Here is a 26,578-nt window from a genome sequence, read left to right as displayed (position 1 = left end):
TGGTTCTAGAGAGTAGTTATTCTTACCTCTTGCCTCCAGTGTAACCAGAGACTTCACTTTTCTGTCCATAACACAGACATTGTTCTACAAAATGAGTGGAGGAAAAGTGGTTCAACTCTTGAGTCCTGGGGAACCCCAACATTTTGTGGTTAGTGGTAAAGAAGACTCAGTAAAGGAAACTGAGGTCTCAGTATTGGAGTTTCAGCATACTCCGTAGTAGTTCTGGGTCCTGTTGGAATGAAAGGAAGACATTCCTTTACATTTGGCATGGGTTGACTGAAATTTAATTACACAGGTTTCTTTATTGCAGGATGTCTGAACATGTACATACATACCTCAAGCCTCTTCTGGTTCTAAGAGGAGCTGGGGTGGGATGGAGCATTTGGATTGTGGCATTTCCCTCACATTTGGCCAGGCTCTGTTTTTTTCAGAGAACATCTCCTGGGATCCAGCAGAATTCAGCCTGGGAAATGCTGCTATCTAGATCTTCTTTGACATTGCAGGGATCAGATCAGTAAGTCAGGAAGCAGATGATTTCAACAAGGAGAGCTTTCTCTAAAGAGTTTGTTGGTAATTTTTTTTTTAAAGTAAAAACATTATTAAATGAAATGGGCTTTTAAACCAGTGTTTTCCAACCTTTTGTTTTTCATTATCACCGCCTTAACAAGTCTTTATAAAGACCTTTTAAAATTTTTGTTTCATTTTTGTTATTTTTCGTATTTTATTTTTTATATCAATGTTACAAGTTACTCCATTAACACAAAATAATAACTACAATAACAATAAATCTGCTTTGGGCCATGGTTACGCTCTCCCTTATGTTTGTTCATTCCTCAGTCTTGAGGGATTTGGGATGATGTCCATTCTGACTGCATCAGACTGAGAGAGGATTTAGATCTTACGGGGCAGAGGAAAGGAATTGTTTTGCTTGCACTTAAAGATATTCCTAAAGATATCCCTAATTTTTGGGTATGCGACTTGTCCAGTTTTGGGTATGCGACTTGTCCATCATCATGTTTTGTTAGTTGTCCGGGACAAGCCTGAAGAACTGGAAAGTAGGAGTTGCTGGGTTTCAGAGCTCAACTGGCTTATGAACAATCCAAAGATTTAAGTCTCTGAGAAATATATTTAACAGGTACATTGAAAATTATGGGTTCAAATAAAAGGAGTAGAATAATCATGATTAGGGGAATTACAAACGAGTATAACTATGTTATTATATATTGGGGAAATAGGGGATGTTGATTTCATGAGCCTTGCCAATGGTGTCTGGACATCCTTAGAGCCCTCGGGAGCACTTTTGTTTGAAGCTTTGTTTACTGTGGCAGTTTGTAAAATCTGCCTGGGATCTGTATAAGTGTAACCTCCAGAATGACCTCCCAACTCACTTTGAAATCTCTTACCATAAAAACTCTGTTTTATTTAATATTTCCCCCTATTGGTCAAGGTCTTTTTCCAAACAAATCAATGCTTGGTAATCATCCCTCAGTGCCAGGGAGGCTCATCCCCAGGACTTATGTGCCACATTGAGGAGGGAAGTAATGAGTTCATTTGCAGAGTCTGGCTTAGAGAAAGACCACATTTGAGTAACAAGGGGGTTTTTCAGGAGGTAACTCTTAGGCATTAATTATAATTAGTTTTAGTTTCATTTTTACTGGTATATGGTTCTAAAATGCAAACTTTAAGATCAAGGGCTTGGCCTATTGGCCTATTTTCTTTTATTAGGCAAGTCTTATATATTCCAGAGAGTTTTGTGTCCTTATTTGAGAAGGTAGCAGGACTTCCCCAGGATGAAAGTTTAATATTTGGTTAGCTACTATGTGCTTCTGTCTATCCAGAAAACATACCTATGACAATAAGAGCGCCACTATGGGGAAGCGGATGTGGCTCAACTGATAGAACATCCGCCTACCACATAGGAGGTCCAGGGTTCAAACCCAGGGCCTCCTGGCCTGTGATGAGCTGGCCCACGTGCAGTGCTGATGCGCGCAAGGAGTGCCATGCCACACAGGGGTGTCCCCACGTAGGGGAGCCCCACACACAAGGAATGTGCCCCTCAAGGAGATCTGCCCTGCGTGAAAAAAGCGCAGCCTGCCCAGGACTGGTGCTGCATACGCAGAGAGCTGATGCAGCAAGATGACAACAAAAAAAAAGAGACATAGGTTCCTAGTGCCACTGAGAATGCAAGCGAACACAGAGGAACACACAGCGAATGGAAACAGAGAGCAGACAACAGCAGGGGCGGGGGGCAGGAAGGGGAACACAATTATGGGAAGCGGATGTTGCTCAAGCAATTGGGCTCCCACCTACCACATGGGAGGTCCCTGGTTCAGTTCCTGGTGCCTCCTAAAGAAGACAGAGAACTGGCACGATGGCAGGCACAGAAGCTGATGCAACAAGAGAAAGAGACAGAAGAGGAAAAACATAATGAGAGACTCAACAAAGGAAGGAGCGGAGGTTCCAAGTGCCTCCTAAAGAAGACATTAAGCTGGCACAACAGGCAGGCATGGTAAGCTAATGCAACAAGATGACACAGCAAGAGACCCAACAAAGCAGGGAATGGAGGTGGCGCAGTGATTAGGCACCTCCCTCCCACATCAGCGATCCCAGGTTTGGCTCCCAGTGCCTCCTAAAGAAAAAAGATGAACAGACACAGCAAGTGCAAAAACAATGAGGGGGTGGGGAGAAATATAAATCTTTAAAAAAAAAACACAATTATATCCCACAGGCATATTTTAGGTGCATTTCCCCCCATATATCAGTATCAACAACCTATACTAATTACGTGTATCTTTCTTATAGTTCCTGAAAGAACTTTCTTGTATTTGTATTTTAACCACAATCCTCAGCCACCCCAGAGTTTACTGTTACACAGCCCTGTTTTTTCCTCTAGTATTCCTTCTCACAACATGTATGACCCAAAACTTCCCCTCTCAACCACATGCACACACACATTGCAGTACTGTTAATTACCATCACATAGCTGCACCACAATCACCTCCATCCATTTCCAAACCTTTATGTCAACCTTCTTATAAATTCTGCACAGATTAAAGCATTGGCTCACCGTTCTCTACTCCCCTTCTATCTTCTGGTATCCTGTTTTCTAGACGCTTCCTGCATGAGTATGCTTACTTAATTTAATTCATATCAGTGAGATCATGCAATATTTGGCTTATTTCACTCAACACAAGTTTCTCCAGTTCATCCATGTTGTCGCATGTGTCAGTATTTCATTTCTTCTTACAGCTGAGTAATAGTCCACCATATGTATATACCACAATTTGTATATCCATTCATCCATTGATGGACACTTGGGTTGCTTCCAACTTTTGGCAGTTGTGAATAATGCTGCGATGTATCTGCTCATGCCCCTACTTCCAGTTCTGGGTGTATACGTAGTAGGGGGATTGCAGGATCATATGGCAATTCTATACTTAGCTTCCTGAGGAGCTGCCACCCTGTCTTCCACAGTTGTTACACCATTCTACATTCCTGTGGAGTGTTCCTTTTTTTCCTTATCCTCTCCAACACTTGCAGTTTTCTGTTTTGTTGTGTTTTTTTTTGTAGCAGCCAGTTTAGTAGGTATGAAATTATATCTCATTGTAGTTTTGATTTGCAGTTCCCTAACAGCTGGTGATGTTGATCTTTTCATATGCTTTCTAGCCATCATTATTGGTGATTTTTATTTTTACCTTTTTCAAATTCCTCCCTGACAGATCAACTGAAATTCTCAGGAAATAGTCCACTATGCAAATGGTAGTTTCACTCTTATGATAATTTAAACATTAGCTTCTCATTTCTTTTCAGACCCTAGCTGTTCTATTCAAGCTTGTCATTATTATCTGGCTGTTTACCAACCAGCATATTATAACTGGCACTTCAGGTTTTTACCAAGTACAAGTCTTCAGGATGCAGTGACCTCCCTACCAGATATCCTCAGTAGAGGCAACCAACCAGGCTGTCTTTCCCACGGAAATGGTGACCCAGAGCCTCCCCTTACAGTCACCAAAGGGAAGCGCCCAGCAGTGCAGGAGTTGGGGCAGCTGCCCTTGGCCCTCAGGGTTTGGCTAGGCCCTCAGAGAAGAAGTGTCTGAGATATTAAGTGACTTATTTAAGGTCACACAGTTGCAAAGTGGTCAGCTGGGGTCCAATCCAGACAACCTTACTTGTAGCTGTTCTGTTTTTCTGCCTCCCTAGGTGTGGACATTAAGTTACTTTGTTCATTCTTTTTTAGCAATGCTGGGGGATGGAGGGAGGATACGGTCACCCCTTCCAGATGGGTCTACAGCAGTAAGAAAAGGACATAGATTAATTTCTTGATAGATTATGTTGCTATATTAAACACTCACTAAATCACCCTGCTACATAATTAAGAAATACTGGAAAGTGACAGGAAGAAAAAAAATTCAGTCCTGATACTAAATGAATCCTTCTGTAATGCAGTGAGCTACTTCAAATCAACTACTGTTAACATTTTGGTACATTTCCTTCTGTTTTTACAGCTGTGACTTTAAAAAAATACACACACAATATGATTGTATAGAGTATATGAAATATATAACTGCTTTATTTTGTTTTTCCTTTTTTGTTTCGATTTATTTTTTATCTATTTTGTAATGTAAGAGTACTGCATGCTTTTCTTAGAAAATCTCAAAAATAAGACAGGAATAAAAAAGAATTTAAAATCAGAGTAAAGAATATCAAAGGCCTCTACAATCTTAGTACCCACTATGAACATTATGGTGTTGGGATACAGTCTGTATGATAAACCTACTTACCTTTCTTCCTGCCTGCCTGCCTAGCTTAGCTAGGTGGTGGCCCAAGGGGGACTACAGAGATGGAAGTGCACATCCCTCGGAAAGGCTAAAAATCTAGCCTCCAGAGCCCCACCCTCAGATGCTCTAATGTGGTGGGTCTCAGTAGGTGGTCCTAAGCCCACCCTCTAGGAACATGATTCTTAGGGCTTACAGTGGAACTAAAGGAGAAGGTGAGACACAGTCCTGGGATCCACTGGGATTCTAATTAGTTCTTAGTAGGCTTATTGAAAAATCTATAACCAAAATTCTAGGAAAAATTTAGATGTAGTAGATTTTTAAAATTTCATTTTATTAAAAAAATATTTAGAGGGTCTTTCTGAAGTAAAACTATAGACTATCAGAAACAGTAATTGAGTCAAAACTTTAATTTTTATCTTCAAAGATGCTGGATACCAGAGTGCTAATGACTTCCCTGTCCAGTGACTGCCCAGACCATCAGCAGCAGTCAGGGCTCAAAACCCAGTTCTCCCCAGTCCCCAAATCTGATATTTGTTGACAAATTCATAAAAGTAGCTTTTCTGAGCAAACCCTATTTTGCCCTGAAAAATAACTTGGTCATAAGCTTCTTGTAGTGAAAGTTGTGTCTTAACAGAATCGGATTTAGAATCTTCCTTTATGGTAAGGTTTTGTGGGAATAAAGAGAGCCATAAATTTGGAGCCCAAAAGCTTTCATTCATGTCACTTTTCCATTTCCTCTGTGACCATAAACAAACCAGGTAGCAATTCTGAGCCCTGCCTTTTCCACCTGAAAAATAGATATAGTATACACCTGTCTAATTTACAGGGTATTCGAGGAGTTCCCATCAACGCAAAAGCACCATGGAAAGTAAAGTATTATAAAATAGAGGACCTTGTTATTTTTATTAATATCTCACAAGCAACTAGTCTCAGCATTCTACAAAGACATAATTGCCTTCAGAGCAAAGTCCATGGGTCTCTCCTTTTTCTCTTCCCCCATAAAGATGGTAGAACAAATATTTGTTAAAATGTGAAGAGCATTTATCACCTTTAGCAAAATGGGATCTTCATGATAATACTCCACGCCTGTGGTGGTATAATAGGTACTTTGGGGCTTGCCACATTTGTGTGGGGGCCTTAATGGGGCTTTTAAGCTAAAAATAGGGGAAAGTCTTGTCTGATGTTGCCTCAGGCTGAAGTATGGTGTCAATAGGTGCGGTGAGACTAGAACAACATGCTGTTCTCATCAGACACCATTTTAATTTTATTTTAAGATGCCTTGGACATGATATTTATATCTGAGAACAATAGCCCTGTTTCAGTACTAGCAAGTGAAATTTACCATAATGCTGTCTTTGTGTTTTGTCCCATTTGCCACTAGCTCTTTTATGGCATCCATGTTTTAAATGTGGAAAACAGTGTAGGGGTGACATATAGTGAAATGACTAACATATGGCATTAATTCCTCATTCTGTTGATATTTCTGATTTGTTAGTTTGAGCCCAGGGATTACATCTTTAAATTGCTTTGGCCTATTTATTACTTTTAATTTAAGACTGTGGTAGAACAGAAGTAAAATACTTGTTTTTTGATTCAGTAACTATTTATAAAAGCTAAATGAAGTCAGCAGCAGAGAAACATTAAAACTCTGAGAGGACACCTCACCCAGGGTCCTCATTTCACAGCTCTGAGACTTGACCGATTTTTCCCATAGTACACAGGCTTAGGGAAGTGAGAACTCAGATCTTTTGACCTACAGTTAAATGGGTTTTTATTCTATAAAATGTACTCATCATTCTGGGCTATATAGAGACGGTTCATGTGACTCTGTCAGCTAGTCAAGTACATCTGCTTTTCAGGGTGAGGTCTGAGGACCAACCTCTATTTTTGGAGCAGTAAACTACTTTCCAAGGTTTAATGCTGCATACAAAGAAAGCTCAAAATATGCTTATTCAAACGCTGTCTCTCCTTAAAAAGACTGCCCTTGAAAGCTAAGGGCAGGGGACTTCTGGGAAATGGATGGGGGTGAGGTATGTGGCAATATCTCTCCTGCCGTCAATTTATAAAGGGAAAAAAAAAGCCCACAATAGAAACAGGGCAATAAAAACCAGCCAGATACATGTCCCCGACTCTTCTCCAGAAATCTGCATTGAAGATCTTGTTTGTGCCCGTAAAAGAAAGCCAGGAGTGACCATTAACTCATCAGGTAAACATTCACTGTTTAAGAATATATAAGATGTGCTAGCTAATGGTAAGGATCTCACACTATCTGATTTATTTACATGCCCCAAGTCACATAGTGATAAATACAGAAGATAAGCTTAACTTGTAGTCAAATGAGTTTTTATTCTATAAAATATACATGTTATTCTGGAGTGTATTAAAAAGCTCATGCATAGGGGAGCCCCACGCTCAAGGAGTGCGCCCCGTAAGGAGAGCCACCCAGTGCGAAAAAAAGTGCAGCCTGCCCAGGAATAGTGCCGCACACACGAAGAGCTGACACAACAGGATGACGCAACAAAAGGAAACACAGATTCCCGTGCCACTGACAACAACAGAAGCGGACAAAAGACGCAGCGGGTAGACACAGAGAACAGACAAACAGGGTGGGGAAGGGGAAGGGAGAGAAATAAATAACTCTTTAAAAATAAATAAATAAATAAAAAGCTCATATCCATTCATTGGTTGATAGGCACTTGGGTTGTGAGTAATGCCACTATAAACATCAATGTGCAAATATCTGTTCGAGTCTCTTTTGGGTATATACCTAGAAGGGGGATTGCCGGGTTACATGATAATTCTACACTTAACTTTCTGAAGAACTGCCAAACTGTCTTCCAGCAACTGCACCCTTTTGCATTACCAACAGCAATGAATGAGTATTCCTGTTTCTCTGCATCCTCTCTAATACTTGTAAGTTTCTGTTTTTCCTTAAGAGTAGGTATTTTAGTGGGTATGAAATGGTGTCTCACTATGGTTTTGATTTCCACTTCCCTAATACCTAATGATACTGAACATCTTTTCATGTGATTTTTGGCCATTTGTTTATCTTCTTCAGAGAAAAGTCTCTTCAAGTCTTTGTCCAATTATTAATTGGATTGTTTGTCTTTTTATGGTTGAGTTGTATGATTCCTTTTAATTCTGGATATTAACCTTATCTGAAATGTGGATTCCAAATATTTTCTCCTATTGTTTTTATGGTTGTTTTACTTTCATGGTAAAGTCCTTTGAGACACAAAAGTATTTAATTTTGATGAGGTCCCATTTATCTATTTTTTTCTTTTGTTCCTTGTACTTTGGTATAAGGTCTTGGAAACCATTCCCTAACGCAAGGTTCTGAAGATGCTTTCTTATATTTTCTGCAGGAACTATTTCTTATATTTATGTCTTTGGTCCATTTTGAGTTGATTTTTTATATAATGTGAGGTAGGAGTCCAACTTCATTGTTTTTCATATGGAGATCCAGTTTTCCAGCACCGTGTTTTTTAAGAGAAATTGAGTCCAATTGAGTGGACTTAGCACCCTTGTCAAAAACCAGTAGGCCGTAAATGTGAGAGCTGATTTCTGAACTTTAAATTCAATACCATTGGTCTGTGTGTCTGTCCTTGTGTCAGTAGCATGCTGTTTTGTTTCCTGTGGCTTTGTCATAAATTTTAAGATTGGTAAGTGTGAGTCCTCCAACTTTGTTCTTATTTTTCAAGATGGCTTTGGCTATTCAGATCCATTACTTTGCCACATAAATTTTTTTCTTCCCGTCACCCTTGCCCACCCTGCTGTTTTTGCTGTGTTCATTCGCTGTGTTATCTTCTGTATCTGTTTCTCTTTTTGTCTTCTCTTTTCGACTTTCTCTTCTAGGATTCACTGGGATTCGACCCTGGGAACCTCTGATGTGGAGAGAGCTTCCCTGTCAATTGTGCCACCTAGTCCTGGTCTCTGCTGTGCTTCACCTGGACTCTCCCCTTTGTCTCTCTTTTGTTGCGTCATCATCTTGCTGCGTGACTCACTTGCACGGGCACTGGCTCACTGCATGGGCCCTCAGTTTGCTGTACAGGCACTCAGCTTGCCACATGGGCGCTGGCTTACTGTGCAGGCACTGGCTCACCACTCAGGCACTCAGTTCACTGTGCAGCCACTGGCTCACCACATGGGCACTTTCCATGTAAATTTGATAAATAGCTTCTCCATTTCTGCAAAGAAGAATGTTGAAACTTTTAATTGGGATTATCTTTAATCTGTAAATCACTTTTGGTTGAATTGATATATTAACAATAGTTAGTCTTCCAATCCATGAACATGGAATGTCCGTCCATTTATTTAGGTCTTCTTTGATTTCTTTCAGCAAATTTATGTAATTTTCTATGTATCAGTCCTTGGTTAAATTTATTCCAGGTATTTGATTCTTTTAGTTGCTATTTTAAATGAATTTTTTTCTTGTTCCCTGCTCAGATTCCTTATTACTAGTGTAGAGAAACACTGATGATTTTGGAGTGCTGATCTTGTATCCTGCCACTTGGCTTGATTCATTTATTAGCTTTTTAGGAGCTTTGTTGTAGATTTTTTAGGATTATCTATACGATCATGTCATCTGCAAATAAGGAATGTTTTACTTCTTTCATACCAGTTTAGATGTCTACTATTTATTTTTCTTGCCTATTTGCTCTGTATAGAACTTCTAGTACAATGTTGAATATCAGTGGTGACCCTTGTCTTGATCCTGATCTTAGAGGGAAAGAAAGTTTTCAGTCTTTTGCCATTGAAGGATAATGTTACCTGTGGGTTTTTCATATATGCCCTCTAAAATATTGAGGAAATTTCCTTCTTTTCTTAGTTTTCTAAATATTTTTATAAGAAATGATGCTGGATTTTGTCAGATGCCTCTTCTGCATCAATTCAGATGATCATGTGGGGTTTTCCTTTCACTCTGTTTATTTGGTATATTACATTAATGGATTTTCTTTTTTTTTTTAAACAAACCAATTTTATTGGTACATATTATTAAAGCATACAATTCATCCAAAGTGTACAAAAATGGCATTCAGTGTAATCATATAGTTGTGCATTCATCACTTCAATCATTTTCATTATTTCAATAGTAATAAGAGCATTTTCATTATTTCAATAGTAATAATAAAAAACAGACAAGAAAATTCTTGATTTTCTTTTATTGAACCACTTGCATATCTGGCATAAATACCACTTGATTATGGTGTATGATTCTTTTTATGTGCTGTTAGATTCAATTTGCTAGTATTTTGTTGGGGTTTTTTGTATCTGCTTTCATAAAAGATATTGGTCTGTAATTTTCTACTAGTTATTGATTTATTGAGATCTTCTCTTTCTTTTTGAATCAGTGTAGGTAGTTAGTGTGTTTTGAGGACTTTGTCCCTTTCCTCTGTGTTATCTGATTTGTTGCCATACATTTGGGTCATAGTATCTTCTTATAGTCCTTTTTATTTCCTTGGGGTTGGTAGTAAGGTCCCCTTTTCATTTCTGATTTTCATTATTTTGTATTCTCTCTCTTTTTTCTTTGTCAGTTTAGGTAAATGTTTGTCAATTTTGTTGGTCTTTTCAAAGAAACAACTTTTGGTTTTGTTGAATCTATTGTTTTTTTTTTTGTTTTCTGTTTAATTTATCTCCACTCTAATCTTTATTTCCTTCCTTCTGCTCACTTTGGGTTTAGTTTGCTCTTCTTTTTATAAATTTTCCAGTTTTGAGATTAGGTCTCTAATTTGAAGTCTTCTTTTTTAATGTTAGCCTTTAGAGCTATAAATTTCCCTCTCAGCACTGCCTTCACTGCATCCTATACGTTTTGGTATGTCGTATTTTCATTTTCACTTGCCTCAAGATATCTCCTAATTTTGCTTGTGCTCTCCTCCAGAGGTTATTGAAGTATATGTTGTTTAATTTCCACATATTTGTGAATTTTTAAATTTTATTATGGACTTCCGCTCCACCATTTGTTTGATTCCTTTTTGAAATTTTGTTTCCTTATTGAATTCTCATATTGTTCATTCATTGTTTTCCTACTATCTTTTAGTTCTTCCTCTGTATTTCCCTTCATTTCCTTGAACATATTGAAGATCATTCTTTAAAAGTCTTTGTCTGATATATCACAGTCTGATGTTCTTTGTTGATGCTTTCTGGATTTTTATCTTCTTCCTTTGCAAGGACCATCGTTTCCTGTTTCTTTGTCTTGTAATTTTTGTTGCACAGTGTACATTTTACTATTTTAAAATGTTAATGCTGGATTTATTCCCTGAGATGTCTGTTTCTTGAGTTTGTATCCCTCTAGTGATATGGCAGAAATTTTCTTGAGTCTCAGGAGCTAAGAAAACCAAGCAAACCTAAGCAAGCAAGCAAGCGAAGAGAGAGAGAGGAGAGAGAAAGAGAGGAGACAGAGAGAAACACCTTTCATGGTCTTTGCCAATTATTCAGCCCTTCTGTCAATAAATCTAGCCTAAGGTGAATGCAGAATGCAGGGTCCTCCCTGTCTTTTCTGGGCTTGTCTTGTCCTGGTCTTAGGCTTGCTAGTGACCTTAGAAGTTCCCCAGTTTACAAGATTTTGAACACCCTCCCCTTCTCGGCAAGAAATAGACCTTCCCCTTTCCTAGCTGTTCCACTGCAGGACTTAAAGCAGATATGCCTTTGTCCCAGGCTGACCAACTCAGCAATTTTTTCACTCTGCTTTTCTTGGTTCCAGTTGTTTTTACCTAGAGGACGTATTTGGGGGGAAGACATGCCCAAGAGGAGTTTCCCAAGTCAGTCTTCCAAGCCACAACAATGCTGGGGACTGCAAAGAGAGCACTGGCAGGCTCCAAATTGCTGTGGGGCAGGATAGTGCCTGGAGTTTCTCCCACAGCTTCCCAAAGCTCTGCTTTCTTGACATAGCTCTGAGGAAGCATACTGTCTTTAAGTCTTCTCTTCCTCCTTCACCCAGGACAGGATGGAGCCATGGCCTCCCTCAGAGCCAGACCCCCAGCAATCTGAAACAGCAGATCAAAAGCAGTGATCAGCGATTGGCCTGTACACCCCTGGATCTTGGGGAGCTAGGTCTTTCTGTCCCACCATGGCACCAGCATGCTGCACCAGGGCCCGAGTTTGAGTACCTCCCTGCTGCTGGCAGCCATGTGCATGGAGAGAGAAATTCACTGGTGTTTGCCACAATTTAAAATTCTTCCTCCCATTCTTCCCTGGATGCTACATGGTGTTCCACTGGACTCTGGGGTTCTGAAATAGTTGATTTAGATAATTCCTGCCTGTTTAATAGTTACTCAGGTGGAAAGCAGTCCTGGAGCTTTGAGGCAGGTCAGAAAAGGGAACTGGGTAAGGGGTAAGGATGGGGTACAGTGAGCACAACATCTCAGGCAACAAAGAGCACTATAAGCAGCCAGATCTGAGCTATTGTGCACAGCCAAGAATGAGCTATTACATGTGAAACTCAGAAAATAAGTGATAACATCTGGCTCTGCCCCCTTCCTTACCAACTGAATCCACAAGGCAAGAAGACCTTCCTGTTTCATCCCTACTTAAACCCCAGCCCAAGTCACCGGGCATGACTCTTCATGAGTAAGAGTGCCTGCACCTACATCTTGGGTGTGTACTTTCACTTTCTCTTTCATTTTGCAGTAAAATCTGCTTGCTTGCTTGCTTAATTTGTGGTGCATCGTTGAATTCTTTCTCATGATGTGGCCAAGAACCTGGAAACCAATAGCTTCCTATTCCTCCATCTTCCTACCTCAATATCATCTTGATCATTTAATTTACACACATCTCTTCAAAATATATAATAAACTTACAAGCTATAATTTTAAAAAGTACTTTGTTGATTTAACACATACAAATTGAGCCCCTGCCATATGCCAGACTATAGTTTAGGTGTTGAAGAGACATCAAGGAACAAAGAAAGTTCCCTGCCTTCATGGAGCCCATGTTCCAGTGGGAGAGATAGGCAGTGGATAAGATAAATAACCAAAATAGATAGACGCTTAGTGTATTAGTCAGCCGAACAGGTGCTGATGCAAAATGCCAGAAATCTGTTGGCTTTTATAAAGGATATTTATTTGGGGTAGAACCTTACAGTTATCAGGCCATAAAACCTAAGTTACTTCTCTCACCAAAGTCTTTTGCCATGTGTTGGAGCAAGATGGCTGCCGATGGCTGCAAGGATTCAGGCTTCCTCTTCCTCTTAAGGCTTCATGGTCCCAGCTTCTTCTAATATCAGCTGTAGGCCGGGATAAGTCTCATCTCTCTCCAGGGGCTCTTTCTCGCCGGGCTCTGCTGCTCTGCTCTCTCCACAAGGCCAGCTGTGGACTATCAGGTGAATGGCTCATCTCTTCAGGGCCTCTGTTGTGCTTATGGAGCTTTCTTTCTTTCCTCATGTATCTGTTTCTCTGTGTATTTACTTCCCAGGGTTCCAGGATCAAAACTCTAACTTTCTCCTCTGCCACGTCATTTTCTCTTTGAGTCCCTACCCCTCATTGCATCCTACTGACGTGGCCAATCAAAGCCTTAATCGTTATTTAATCAAGTAAAAGTTATCCAATCTAATATGCCCCGAAGAGCAGACCAGTTCACAAACATAATCCAATATCTATTTTTGGAATTCATAAACAATATCAAACATCTACACTTAGGTAGTAGTTAAGGAAAATATAAAACATTAAGGCAGAGAGGGTGGTAGTGGTGAACCCCAGGCAGGGCCACTAGTAAAAACGTTTCCTGGGAAGGTGGCTTTTGAGTAAAGACCTGCTGGAGGTAAGCAAGTAAGCCATGCCAACTTGAAAGGAAGAGCTTTATAAGCAGTGAGAACAGCTTTGAGGCAAGAGCTTGCTGCAAGTGTGAGGAATAGTAAGGAGCCAAATATGAAGGCAATGGACCAAGCCAGGGGAGAGCTGGAGAATTGTAGGACATGTGGGCCATTATTGGATTTTGCTCTGTACCACTTTGAGATCTCTATTCTTACCCCAATTGTCTTTGACAAGTACTTAATAGTCAAATGGATCTAGAGCAAAACTTTAATGTAATAACTAGCAGCAATACTTTAGTCGTAAAAGAGCTAACTCATCCTACAGGTACTATATTTGACTAAAACTGGTGAACCTGGAGATTAATTATCCAAAGCAGAGATTGCAAATCAGTCCAGCCAGATATACAGTTTCTTTTGCTTTGGCAGCTTAAAATGAACTCTTGCTGTTCTTTTATTTCCCATCTCTGATGTATGCTGTTTCTTTTTCTAACATAGAAAAATTGGCCTTCGCTGGTATGAATGAAGTGAGATGCTGTTACATCCCTTTCCATCTCATTTTTACCCCCAAACCATGCACCTTCTTTAATCTAGTGCCATCTTTCTTCTAACAACGCTTCTTTTCTTAACATCACAAGTGGGGGAGGGGAGTATAAAATTGCCTGCTTTTATAGGTTTATTATTCTGAACACTAATAAAGAAAATGAAAAATTTGAGCATTTATCAACTTCCTTTCTTACATAAACTTCATTTCAGAATATCAAAAAGTTGATGGGAGAAATTTCTTTATGGAAGAATTTCAGCTCTTAGTGCAGTGAGAATAATAGAATTAGAAAGCCACCCTTTTGCGATCGAGGCAGTGACTGTCAATGGGTGCTGAAACCATTAGGCCAAAGGTTGATCAGGAACTTTATTATGGGAACATCAGTCTGCTGGCACCTGAACGCAGTGGATCATTTGTAGCCTCACTGCAGGTGCATGGTTACGTGCTTTGTAATGGTTTTCTAATCCTTATGTGATTATGGATGTGTTTGTCTTGCCAACCAAGTTACATATTCTTAAAAGACAATATGGCTGTATCCTACCACTTTTGCTTTCTCTCTGTCACCCAGGCATGTTGAGCTGATTGTTTTCGAGCTTTGGGAGATTAGTAATACAGGAAGCCTGTATATATGAAACCCCTAGAAGTTGATAAAGACTCAATAATTGTTATTTCATCAGTAGCAGCAAAGCTACTGACCATTATCTTCAGCCTTACTTTTTAACACGCACTTAACTTTTCATTAAAGTATCTCCTCCTATTTTTCGAGTATCAAGCTCTTCAAAGAGAATTTCCCAATTCTGAGGTATCCACTAATTTGTAATAGAGATTGTGTTATACAATGTTTTGTGCTATGGCTATGTATTTGCTTGAATAATGATAATATCTAACATTTATTGAGCTGTGTTTTCTTTGCATACAGTTGCTCAGGTAGTTCTTATCAACCCTATAATATAAATGCTACGGTTATTCTGATTTTAGAATAAACTTCGTGGGGGCCCACGAAGTTGAGTAACTGGCAGAGGTCACACAGCCAGTCAGTGCAGAAGCCTGAAATGAACTATTATTAGTTAAGATAACAAAAGCTGCTATGACAAGCAAATCCCTAAATGTATAGTTGTTAAAAAATGATAGAAGTATGTTTCTTACTTACACAAAATCCATAACTGGGATTTCTGATAGGCAGAAGGGTCTCCTCCAGGTGATAATTTGGAGTCCCAGGCTCCTTCCATTACATAGGTCTCAAGGTCACCAGAGAAAGAACATGGAGAATGGTGCATAGGAAGATTTTCTGCCAGGCCTTTCAATGGTGCACATCACTCTAATCCATTGGCCTGATTTCAGTTACAGAGCCATGCCTAACCGCAAAGGAGTCTGGGAAATGTAGTCCAGCTTTGTGTCCAGGAAGAGGGGGAGATGGCCCATAGCTCAGGCATTCTGATTGTGCAATTCATGCTCACAGCCGTTATTATTATAACCTAACTCTTTAAATTAAATTTAGATTTAGACATACACTTTTAGCCACACTGGATGATGAAAACACCTCCGCTCTAAATGTTTTGAAATGCTGTTTCCTATGTTTCTCCACTGCCCAGTGTTTTTCCACTGTCATTTATTCTATTTGTAAATGTCTACATTGCTTTGACTGTAGTATCTTGCGTCAAGCTCTATTTTTTAAAAAAATAGAAAACCAAACCCTCAAAATTATGAAACCAGTGAACAAAATGTTTCCAGCAGCTTTTTTTGGGACTGTGTCTGTCTAGATTTTGTTTTCCTGACCCCACAAAAGGAGGATAATGACTTGTTTAAGAAAATCTGCCCTTGACTCCTGTGGCAGAATCTCAATCAAATTTTCTAAAAGCAGAAAGTTGGTAGTATGTTGAGTAGAGAGGCAGAGGATTAAAATATAACCACTAAATAAAGGCTTTGAGACTTTTAAAATTAAAATGTGCTTTTGTTGTTTTCCTAGAAACCACACAAGAGCCATCCCAAAGGTAGTCTTAAAAGATTGAAAGACGTGCATATGGATAACAGGAAATCTCAGCTACTACTTAGATTAAGATAAGGACATCCAGTAATTATAGGATTTCTCTCTTATTTTTTTTCTTGCTCTCAATTTCTCAAATTGAAATACTCAGGCTAAATGTGTTAACACAGTGTATTTGGTCTTATAAGGAGCTATATAGCTCTAAGAATATTGGCTTTTGAATAGTCCGTTTAATTTACAAATTGATAGTTCTTCAAAGAGTATTAACTTTAAGGATCTGTCCATGCTGCTCAGAGAATTAGCCTGCGAGCAGGGAATTTTAAACACAAGGCCATTGGATCCCATTTGTATGGAGATGTTAGCATCTGAGAAATCTAAAGCTCCATCACAATAGATTGGAAGGTAGAACGTTTTAGTCAGTGTATACTTTTCTTGTACTTTTGTACACTAGTCACAACACTTGAGATTGTATATATACAAACATAGCCCTAATGTAGAAAATATATTTTAGTCACTTATCTACTCAGTAAGGATTATCAGAATGTGTCAGCTACTTTGGTGTAGATATATATAGAATACAGAGATACGTATAGGATAAACTCCTGCCTACAACTGACCTTCAATTACAGGGACCTAAACACTAAATCCAAACAAACAGAAAACAAGACAGCTCACAGTATGAGAAATTCCCAGATGGATGCTATAGGAGCAAGAAAGAGGGCTTCTAGGTTGAGTGGGGGACTGGTCAAAGGAAAACCAGGAGACATGGAATCTTGTGTGTAGAGGTATAAGACTGGGGATGCTGTGAAGAGTGGAGGGAGATGAGACCAAGAACCGATCAGTCTACTATTTTCTCTTGTATCATTTTCATGTGTTATTTCTCACTAGTTTCTAATTCCAATAAAAGTACATTGGGGATAAGATGTGCTATTTAAATAGTTTTAAAGGTACCTCATTAAATTCTTATGCTTGTAGGACCCTTTAGAGTCTACACAGTCCTTAGACATTCACTCAATATAAAATACTTCATTGTGCTTTTAAATGCTAACGTCAAAGTTCATTATAGTAAGTGATCTGTTTTTAAACCCTAGAGAAATTCATACCCACTTTCCTAAAAAAACTTGGAGGTAAACACTCATATAAGGCATTCTTTTAAACAGCTTCCACAGTTTATATGACTAGAAGCCCCCATTGAAATTTCTGAAGAAAGCTTCAAATACATCTTGATTCACAATTTCTCAGGCCAAGGTCATTTATTTTATGATGAATCAGAAGAGCATGTTGATGAATGAATCAGGTGAAGAGCTTACACTGGATGGTTAACCATTTTATTCTTTATAGCACCAACATCATCCCAATGTGTTTTATAATCTCTTCCTCTTCCTTGACTAGAAGAAGCAGGGAAGGGGGAGTGTTAGGAAATTTGAACAACTGGTTTCTCTAGTTGAACATTTCTAACTGTGTTATGTAAACATTTTGATTTATATAAATTTATGTGGGTTTTTGGAGTATTTTGCCCAAGGGCTATCAAAAGGTATCTCAAGACCATTGTCATCTCCTCAATCCCTTTTTCTTTCCTTCCCCACTCTCCTTGACATTTTGTGATTTTACTGAGTTTATTTATATATTCTATTGTCAACTTGGTAGAGGTGGTGGTGCTAGAGGTAAGTTTGAACTGGCTGGCTATTGTTTTTGTAAATCTCTGGGGATTACTATCAAGTCACTGGACCATGGGTCAGGAATTTTCTTCTTCCAGTTCTGGGTTTGTCTCTGCCAGCAGGAAAGCAATTGCTTTAAGATCCCTGGCCAAGATGCAGGCCATTTGTGTGGACACATGGTCAGTCTTTGATCTTTTAATGATTAATATATCTTCTGTAGCCTCAGGTGCCTGGACCACCAGGACTCCCAGGAGGTCCTACTGGGTTATTCCAAAATCTCTAGGGAATGAAGGCAGATTTTCCTGTGAGCTACTCTTTTAAGGACAAGCATTTTAAGTAAACTGATTGGAAAATTCCAACCTAGTTGTGAACAGAAATGGATGCTATTAATGGTTCTCCTATTGGGCTCTGCATAATGGATTAAATCATAGCCAACCCCTTCTTTTATTGTCGTCTTACAGAGAACTCTTCTGGACCAGGTGGGAAATTGTCATTTCTACTTTATTTTCAGTCCACCAGTGTTCATGAAGAGAATGAGCTTATGGGTAAATTTGACTGAGAGATTTCTCTCAGGAATCTTTTTTTGTGTTTTAGGAGGACCCTAAAAACATAAACACACACACAAAGGATAGATGATACCTGATGGAAGAAATTATCTCTCAAGTCCTGTTAATGAATTACTAAAACTGTCAAAGTTGCCCCATCCACACTGAACCCTGAGAATTTTGGGATTTGTCTGATGTGACAAGTCCTGCCGGGTAGCAGAAGCAAACACACACCACTCTTTCCTTTCTAACTCCTACTAGGTTGATCCTACTAGGATCCTAGTAGGTTGATGCCTACTAGGCATCCAAGGAGATAGCACCCAAAACCCACTTTACACTCGAAAGTCTGCTGACCTCACCCCTGTATATTCCAGGCTGCTTTCTGACTTGCACATAGGAAAACTAAGTACCCAGGGAACATTTCCTATTCTCTAGAACTTTCCAAATGGTTTACTTAACATCATCTACTCTAATTGGACTAATCCAGTTGGATTCAGACTACAAACTACAAACCAACTAGCTTCGCTGCTATTCCATCTAAAACATATGCATGCTTCATTTTTGATCGCATAAGAGAGTGTCAGTCCTACTCCTGGCTTGGCCAGCTCTCCATTCACATCTCACACCCTCAGTCCGGGACTTGAACTTACCATGGTTCAGTCCTTAGGAAAAGCTTGTTTAGAAGAACAGATTTAGATAGGATTACTTGAAGGATATGCAGTCCCTCTGATCCTCTTAGAAACTCCCAGCGTTATCTATCTCTGGATTAGGCCAGACCATCAGTAAAAAAGAATTCCTGGCTGGCGTCATTCTGACCCCTTGCAGAACAGCTTTTACTAACTTCCTCTCCAACCTCTGGCCCCAGCCTCCACTGAGTGACGTTCTAACATTCATCTCTGCAAAACTCTTTGTTGAACAGTTGTTCACTCATCTCAATATATGCTTCCTTCTTTATGAAGACCCACAGGAGAAACCGCCCTCTGGCCCCAATGCCAAAAGCAGTTCTCCGAGCAGTTGGTTTGCTTTTCTCCTGTAAACCATGCAAACCATGTACCTAGTCACAGCCTCCAGGAAGCTGAGAGATGGGGCAGCAGCCTCTCTCCAGCAAGGGCCCAGGACTCCATAAACTAGATCTTGTATTTCAGCCTCTCTCCTGTCTTTACCTTATTTTGTAAGCTGTTTTTCTTTTGTCTCACTTTCTCATTTCCTTACCTTCTTGAGATTGACTTGTCTAAATTTTTGTAAACTATTTAAATCCAAGAACACATCGGAGGTATAATATTAACTAAGTGTTCTCAGTTGCCTTGAATGTTAGAGGACAAAATGTATGTAAATCATTCGTTTTCAGATAACTGGAATTGCTCAAATAATTGCCATTAAAGTTTACTGTTCTGAATACGACTGAACTTTGAGTTCTGTGCCATCAAGGCCCCTGGGTGCCTTCGTCACTTCAGTATCTCCCGCTGCTTGTGTGGTGCCCAGCATGTAGTAGTAGCTCAGGAAATACTATCTGCGAGATTTGAATGAACAGGATCTTTCTGTACCTAAAGGTTACCATCGTCCAATCTGTAGATGCTCAGAAGCAAAGTGAAGATGTGCTCCTCCGCTGCTTACTGGACATGGAAGGATGCAGGGGCCCTTCTAACATTTTCCATCTCCCTCTCTGCAGACTCACATTTCAAGACTCCCTCCGGGGGCCGTGGCAGGACAGTCCGTTGCAATCGAAGGTGGGGTGTGCCGCCTGGAAAGCCCCGGGAACTGATTCAGGCTGAGCAGGAAGCATCCGAGGGCACTCCAGCGCCTGAGCTGCCGGGGTTCTTACTAAAGGTGGAGGTTTTATCTTCCTTGTTACATAAATCCTCTTGCAACCTCACGCACCCCTTGAGACACAAGTGCTGCTGTAATTGGCTCTCTGTGCCCGTGCGGGCCTCTGCGGGTGAGTGTGACTGTGGTGTGTGTGTGTGTGTGTGTGTGTGTGTGTGCTTCTTCCTTGATGAAACAGAATTTCTTCCTTATTGTGTAAACTAAGAAAAGGAATGATCAAATCATCTTTACAAAACACATGCTTTAACTGTTTACAAATAAAACCTGAAGTTGCAGGAAGCATTTCTGATTGCCTGAAGAGGTACCAACTGTTGTTAATGTAATGTGTCTGAAATGAAGAGTCAGTCTCCTTGTTGAAATGATTTGATAGTGACAGTGCTTTGTTTAAAACAGGAATAAGTAATAAAGTGTTTTTATTTGTTAACCAGTTTAAGTGGATCCTGTGGTAACTTAAACTATTGTTCTCATCCCTCGTATGGGGCATTTTTCTTTAACAAAGAATGGTTTCAGTGAAACAATCTAATTGCAGAGAATTAAGGTCAAAACCTTTTTAAATAATCGTCTAATTGATAAAATTTGTACTTCTTTTCTTGAGCTTTTCTAAGCTTAAATATTGCGTATCTTCAAGCTGTATGTACAGAACAATATTATGAAATAATATGTAAAGAGAAAATTCAGTAATGCACAGTCTTTAATTTGTGTATAATAGAATATTATTTACAATGTAACACTGTAAATAAGAAAGCAAAGTTTATGGGAAAATTCAATATTATCTTTGTTTCTTGTTTAAATATATTTTTAAGATAAAGGCACAAAAATAAAAGAAGCGTATTACTGGTTTTAGTGTGTGATTCCTCTTCTCAGACTAATAAATTATCTCTTGAATCCTAGATTGGAGAACTCTTTTTTTGTTTGTACAAAAGGACGTCTTCCAGAGATCATACCATTATCTATCTTGCTATTGTTCTCATTGTTCAAAATCCAGTCTTACACCCGTGCAGTTAGTATAGACACTAAGAAGACGGAAGTGAAATCCCATACATGCTTTAATGGTAAACATCGAAGTTCCTAAAATTTCTGTTGCAATTTGACAAAAATAACAAAGGGACAGAATAAGAAGAACACTTCGCTCTGAAAAATAATAGTGACGACTAAAAACCAAAATGGTTTCAGTTGATAAATTCCTCCTCAGTGTTGTATTCAGTGATTCCGGAGCCACACAAGAAAAACAACTTTCCTTTTGATACTCTATGTAAGAAGTGGTTATCAAGAAGATACTAAAGATAGGCTCGGTCAAGGGGGGAGAAGTTCCCTGCACTGTGTAATCATGGCTCTGGGCGGTAACTGATAAAGCCCCCAGAAGAAATTATACACTTGACATCAATGTATGGCCAAATTATAAAGGGAAGGCGACCAAAATGGAGTGGGTGTAAATATGAATGATTTGGGAGTTGCTGATTTATATTCCTCATACAGGCAATTACATTTGTCTCGCTGTGTTCTCGTAGACAGGGTGGTGCCGTGGTATCTGTTTCTCATTCTTAATGAGACTGAGAACTTAGTAAGAGATAGGCTGGCTGGAGGGGAGCCTTTGGCTTCAAAAGATTTCAAAGACCTGTTACCTGTTGGCAGGGTTTTTTAAGGAACTGGACTGGATCACGTAAAACTATCAGGACACTTTGGAGTCTGAAAATTATCTGACCTGTTTCACCAGGAATGTCATTTCTTTCATCTCCTTTTGCCCTTATTCCATTCATATTTAAAAGTTTGGACTTGTTAAAAATTTCTTTTATAACGTATTTTAAAACTGGTCAGTATAAAAGAACACAGCCCCTCCAAGAACACTTTGTCAAGATTTTATTTTCCAATTTTTTTAATCCTTTTTTTTTTTTTTTTTTTTAACTTAAGGAGTATTGTGAAGCCAGGAAAGGAAAAAAAGCAATGTTCAGAGTCATGGAGGCAAAATTGCAATGAGTAATATAAGTTATTGGATTGTAAGATCAGAGGTTAAAAAAACCAGAGGCTATTAACAGATATAATAGATATCCTCCATATTTATATATGTCCTATATTAATATACAAAACCAACTTCATTTCCCACAAAAATAGAAAAGGTAGAAACAGATAAAACAATAACCTTCTTCCCTGGTCTGACTAGTATCACCAGGATTCTAAAGCTGTATTTTAAGGGGTCTACTTTTGACACAGATGATTTTAAATATATGTGTATATTCTGTTTCTGAAGGGCTGCACATTGGATGTTTGGGTCCCTGGAATAAAATCAAGGCTGTCACCACCACCTTGTCCTGGGTTTGGAACCACAGATGTCCTCGGAGCTTGTCGAGGGGGTAGAGGCGTGTGCTCTGCTTTTGCTGGGTGAAGCAGCAGCATGGTGGCATTTTCTAGGCCTAGTTTTCTTTCCCTGTTGTCAGCTCCGCCACTTCTCCCTGCCTTAGGTGTGCCTGCCTACAGCAGGCCCTTTCTCCAGTTTTCATTGCTACTTCTAAATGTGAACTTGAACTCATTTAAGCACATTTGTTAGAATTGTGCACAAAAATGCTATAAACAAGTCCAAAGTGCTACTTTGAAGTGCTTGTCTATGAGCAAACTGAATGAATTTTAGGTTGTGGATATAGGGACTTCTCTTTCGGCTGTTCAGAGACCATTTTTGCCCAATTCCTAGTTTTCTCCCATGTTTGACTTTGTATGCTGGTTGCCTGCAGATAAGCAAGGTTATTCTGTTTCAGCACACTGGATGGAGGGATTGAGGAGGGAAGGATTTAGAAAACTGCTAGATTTGAATCTCATAATTATCGTGGAATCTCCCTCCCCATCTAGCCATTGGTATCACAAAAGCAATCCGTGCTTATTACAAAAAATCAGAAAATAGATACAGAAAAGAAAGAAAAGATTTTAACTCAACCCCACTTCCCTAAAATCAATATTCAATAACACTTCAGCATCTATCTTATAGATTCTTTTTAAGTATTCATTTTTAGTTTGGGCCCAGTGGTTAGGGCGTCCGTCTACCACATGGGAGGTCCGCGGTTCAAGCCCCGGGCCTCCTTGACCCGTGTGGAGCTGGCCCATGCACAGTGCTGATGCGCGCAAGGAGTGCCGTGCTACACAGGGGTGTCCCCCGCGTAGGGGAGCCCCACGTGCAAGGAGTGCACCCATAAGGAGAGCCGCCCAGCGCGAAGGAGGGAGCAGCCTGCCGAGGAATGGCGCCGCCCACACTTCCCGTGCTGCTGACGACAACAGAAGCGGACAAAGAAACAAGACACAGCAAAAAGACACAGAAAACAAACAACCGGGGGAGGGGAGGGGAATTAAATAAAAATAAATCTTTAAAAAAAAAAATGGGGCTATATTGAACATGATGCCTAATAATATGTTGTTTTCACATAATATCATGAAAAATGTCCAGACTTAATAGGTTTACACAATTCCTCATTTTCTGCTTCCCCATACAATTTTGATTCAGCCTAATGCTGTTCAAGACATATATTTTTAGCCTAAAATTTTTGAAGAAATGTGTTACAGGACTGCACAGTACAGTCAATACCCTTTCTTTTTCATGGCCACAGGTCTGATAATGAGCAGTGTGGTAAGTTCTTAGCAATGAAAGCCCACTCAGCAGGCGTCCTAGGGCAGACTGCTATCGCTGCCCTGGGACCCAGCCATTTCATTGTGCTCCAGACAACTTCCAACTGCACCACAGTGCCTAAGAGCTTTTTCTCAAACTATGGAAAGCCTCTCTGAACTAGCACACAGCAGGGACAGAAGTGCCAGGGAATGGGCACTGACCAGCAGCAGCTTTTGACAAATCACTAATGGAAGTTGGCATCTAAATATGCCTTGTGCTGCAAATCCCAGCCTTCTCTTAGGCGCTCTCTGGGGTGCCTTCAAAGGTGCGCTCTGGGGCTTCTGTTCTCTCTAGTACATTCCACCTCAGATTCCACCTCAGACAGAATCCAAGTGGCATAATCTTCATGAGTCATCTCGGCAAGTCAACTCTCCAAGCTACAGCCAGTGCCTGGTTTAAATCTGGGCATAGCTCCAGGTCTTTCTTGGACTCTTTGAGGGTGGCCTCTGCTTTCTTATGGCATTTGTCCACTTCCTCCTCAGTGAAAGAATGATGCCATCCCAGGTGCTGGCAAGTTCAACTGTCTGCAAAAGCAAGAAAAGCAGAGAGAAGATAGTGAGAAATCCTTGTTATTTCTGTAGCTCTAATTTTCTCCCTGGGTAAGAGAAGATAAAAATGAAGGTGGAAATAGTGGCCAGTGGCTTAAGAGACAGGGTCCTGTATCCTATAGTGCAAAATTCCCATTTGTATGCAGGATATTTGCTCCTAGAGAATAAAATTGATTCCCCAAAGGGTGTCTGAGGTGACGATGTCTGAGGTGACGATGTTGGACATGTTGAAGAAGGGGTAGGCCTTGTGTGTGGTTGGGGTCAGGGGAAGTGCCCACTTGCCCTAAGAGAATGTGGCAAAGCAACATTGGAATTGGAATTTCTCCACCTTTAAGTCATGAGTTTCTCTTCTGAAGAATGAAGATGAAATGGCCATTGATCAACATATCACGAGGATCCTGATTTCTAAATCCCAAGCATGGTGCCTCTGAACAGATCTTCTGATAGCTTGCCTTTGCTTTGCAAATGCTCACTTAAGATTGGGATGGTGAGAAGTCAAGTAGAGAACCCACACAGGTAATAACATGGGTGGAAGCTTCTGTCCCCTTCCCAAGAACACTGGCCTAAGAGAAGAAATGAACCCCCGTGTGTACATTTAAGGTGTTTTGCTCTAGTTCTAGTCTAAACCTTCCTCTACCAGCTGATTAACCAGGGAGGAGTGTAGCGGGCTTCAGGTGTGAACCAGTGGGACACTGACACTGTAGAATTAATCTCTTTACATTATTATATTTTTTTTCCAAAATTTAAGCATTCTTATAGAATACATTGCCTTTCTCCAACATTTACCTTAGATTCAAGTTCACAGTATTAGCCTATATTTAGTCTATGGTCAGAGATCCACAGGCTAACCAAGTTGACCACAGTTTTTCTTTTCCTACATGCTGCTGTCACTAAAGCGTGTGGCCAAAGGAAGGATTAAATAGAAAACTGGCAGGGGCCTCCCTCCAAGGCGGCACCCTCAGCTTCCAGAAGCCCATCAGCCAAGCCCAAGGTGGTTCATCGTGCCCAGCGGTTCCTCCTTTACTTGATAGAGTCACTGAAGCCCTGAAACCACAGTGGGCAAAGCCAGAAAAGTTGAGCGAGGGTTCCCTCTGCCTTGAACTGCCAGAGGATTTCTCTGATTGTCAACAGGGCTCAGAAGCATGAAAGAAAACACCTAATCTAAGCAATTGCTTTCAACTCTGCCTTTGCTCTTATGTTGGAGATCTAAAGACTTGCTCTTAAAATGGCCTTTCCTGGCTTTGGAAATAGAGAATCATGTTCTTATATATTAAGAAGTGCATTTGTGCTGGAGTTCTTTTCCCTATAGAAGTACTAAGATTTTAATTTTTCCACCCAAGTACTTCCTCTGACCCTGGTCACTAGCCGTCTTTTCCATCCAGCTTAATGGTAATTCCATCCTTCTGGGATGGAACTCTTGGAGTTGTCTGTTTCACATATCTATGGCTGCACAACAAACCTCCCAAAACCTCAGTGGCTTAAACAACCATTTTCTTGGCTTTCAGTTTTGCAAACTGGCCTTGGCTTCACTCGGCGGCTTTTCTGCTGGTCTTGCTGGTGGTCACTGGTCTGACAGAGTTCAGCTGAAGGGAGAGCTGGAGGCTGAGCTTAGCCTGGTGCCGGGGGCGCCTGGGTTTCCTTCTCTCTCCACAGGCTCAGGGCCTTTCCCTCTGTACATGGCCCAGTTCCACGGTCTGCCCAGGTGGTCCCCTTGGCTAGTCATGGTGGCTGAAGGCTCACAGGAGCACAGAAGTAAAATCTGGCAGACCTCCATAAGTTTTTAGGTTCAGGCTGGCACAGCACTACTTGTCACATTTGTTGCTTAAATCAAGGCTCCTGGATCAGCAGAGCCTCAAGAGACGGGGACTGCATAAAGATACGAGACTCCCAGAGGCCAGGTCCATTGGGAGCTACCATCCTGACGGGCTTCCGTATCACGCTTGAACCCTTGCTTTCTCTCATACTCCACAACCAGCGCATCCACACATCCTGCCGGCTCTCCTGTAAAATCACCGCAGCCCCGTCCCTAGCTCCACTGCTGCCCTTGGATCATCTTTTACTGAACAATTACAGAGCCTCCTGCTGGCCTCCCTTCTGGCCCTAGTGACAGTCACTCGCCCACTGGCCGCTAGAATGAGGCATATCCTGGTGTTCCCCGGCTCGTCTCAAAACCTTCCAGGCCACCCTCTCCCCAGAGTCCTTCCAACACCCTTGGATCTGCTCCCTGTTCCTCTCTGGCTCTCTTCCTACTATTCCTCCCGCTCACTGTCCCCTGTCACACTGGCGTCCTTGCTGGTCTTGGAGCAGT

General features: G+C 40.5%; 1 protein-coding gene across 1 annotated transcript in view; it reads left to right on the top strand.

The window, feature by feature from the left end:
• TASP1 (taspase 1) overlaps window positions 1–20,966 on the top strand; it is a 274,012-nt gene extending 253,046 nt beyond the window's left edge. The window contains exon 14 of the mRNA XM_004475274.4: window positions 19,922–20,966. Within this exon, the coding sequence (XP_004475331.1) occupies window positions 19,922–20,014 (93 nt within the window). The 3' untranslated portion in view covers window positions 20,015–20,966. The remainder of the gene's footprint in view (window positions 1–19,921) is intronic.
• The last annotated feature ends 5,612 nt before the right edge of the window (window positions 20,967–26,578 follow it).

Source organism: Dasypus novemcinctus, chromosome 24 (assembly GCF_030445035.2).
Source record: "Dasypus novemcinctus isolate mDasNov1 chromosome 24, mDasNov1.1.hap2, whole genome shotgun sequence".
Classification (NCBI taxonomy): Eukaryota; Metazoa; Chordata; class Mammalia; order Cingulata; family Dasypodidae; genus Dasypus; species Dasypus novemcinctus.
This window is presented reverse-complemented; position numbering and strand designations above follow the sequence as displayed.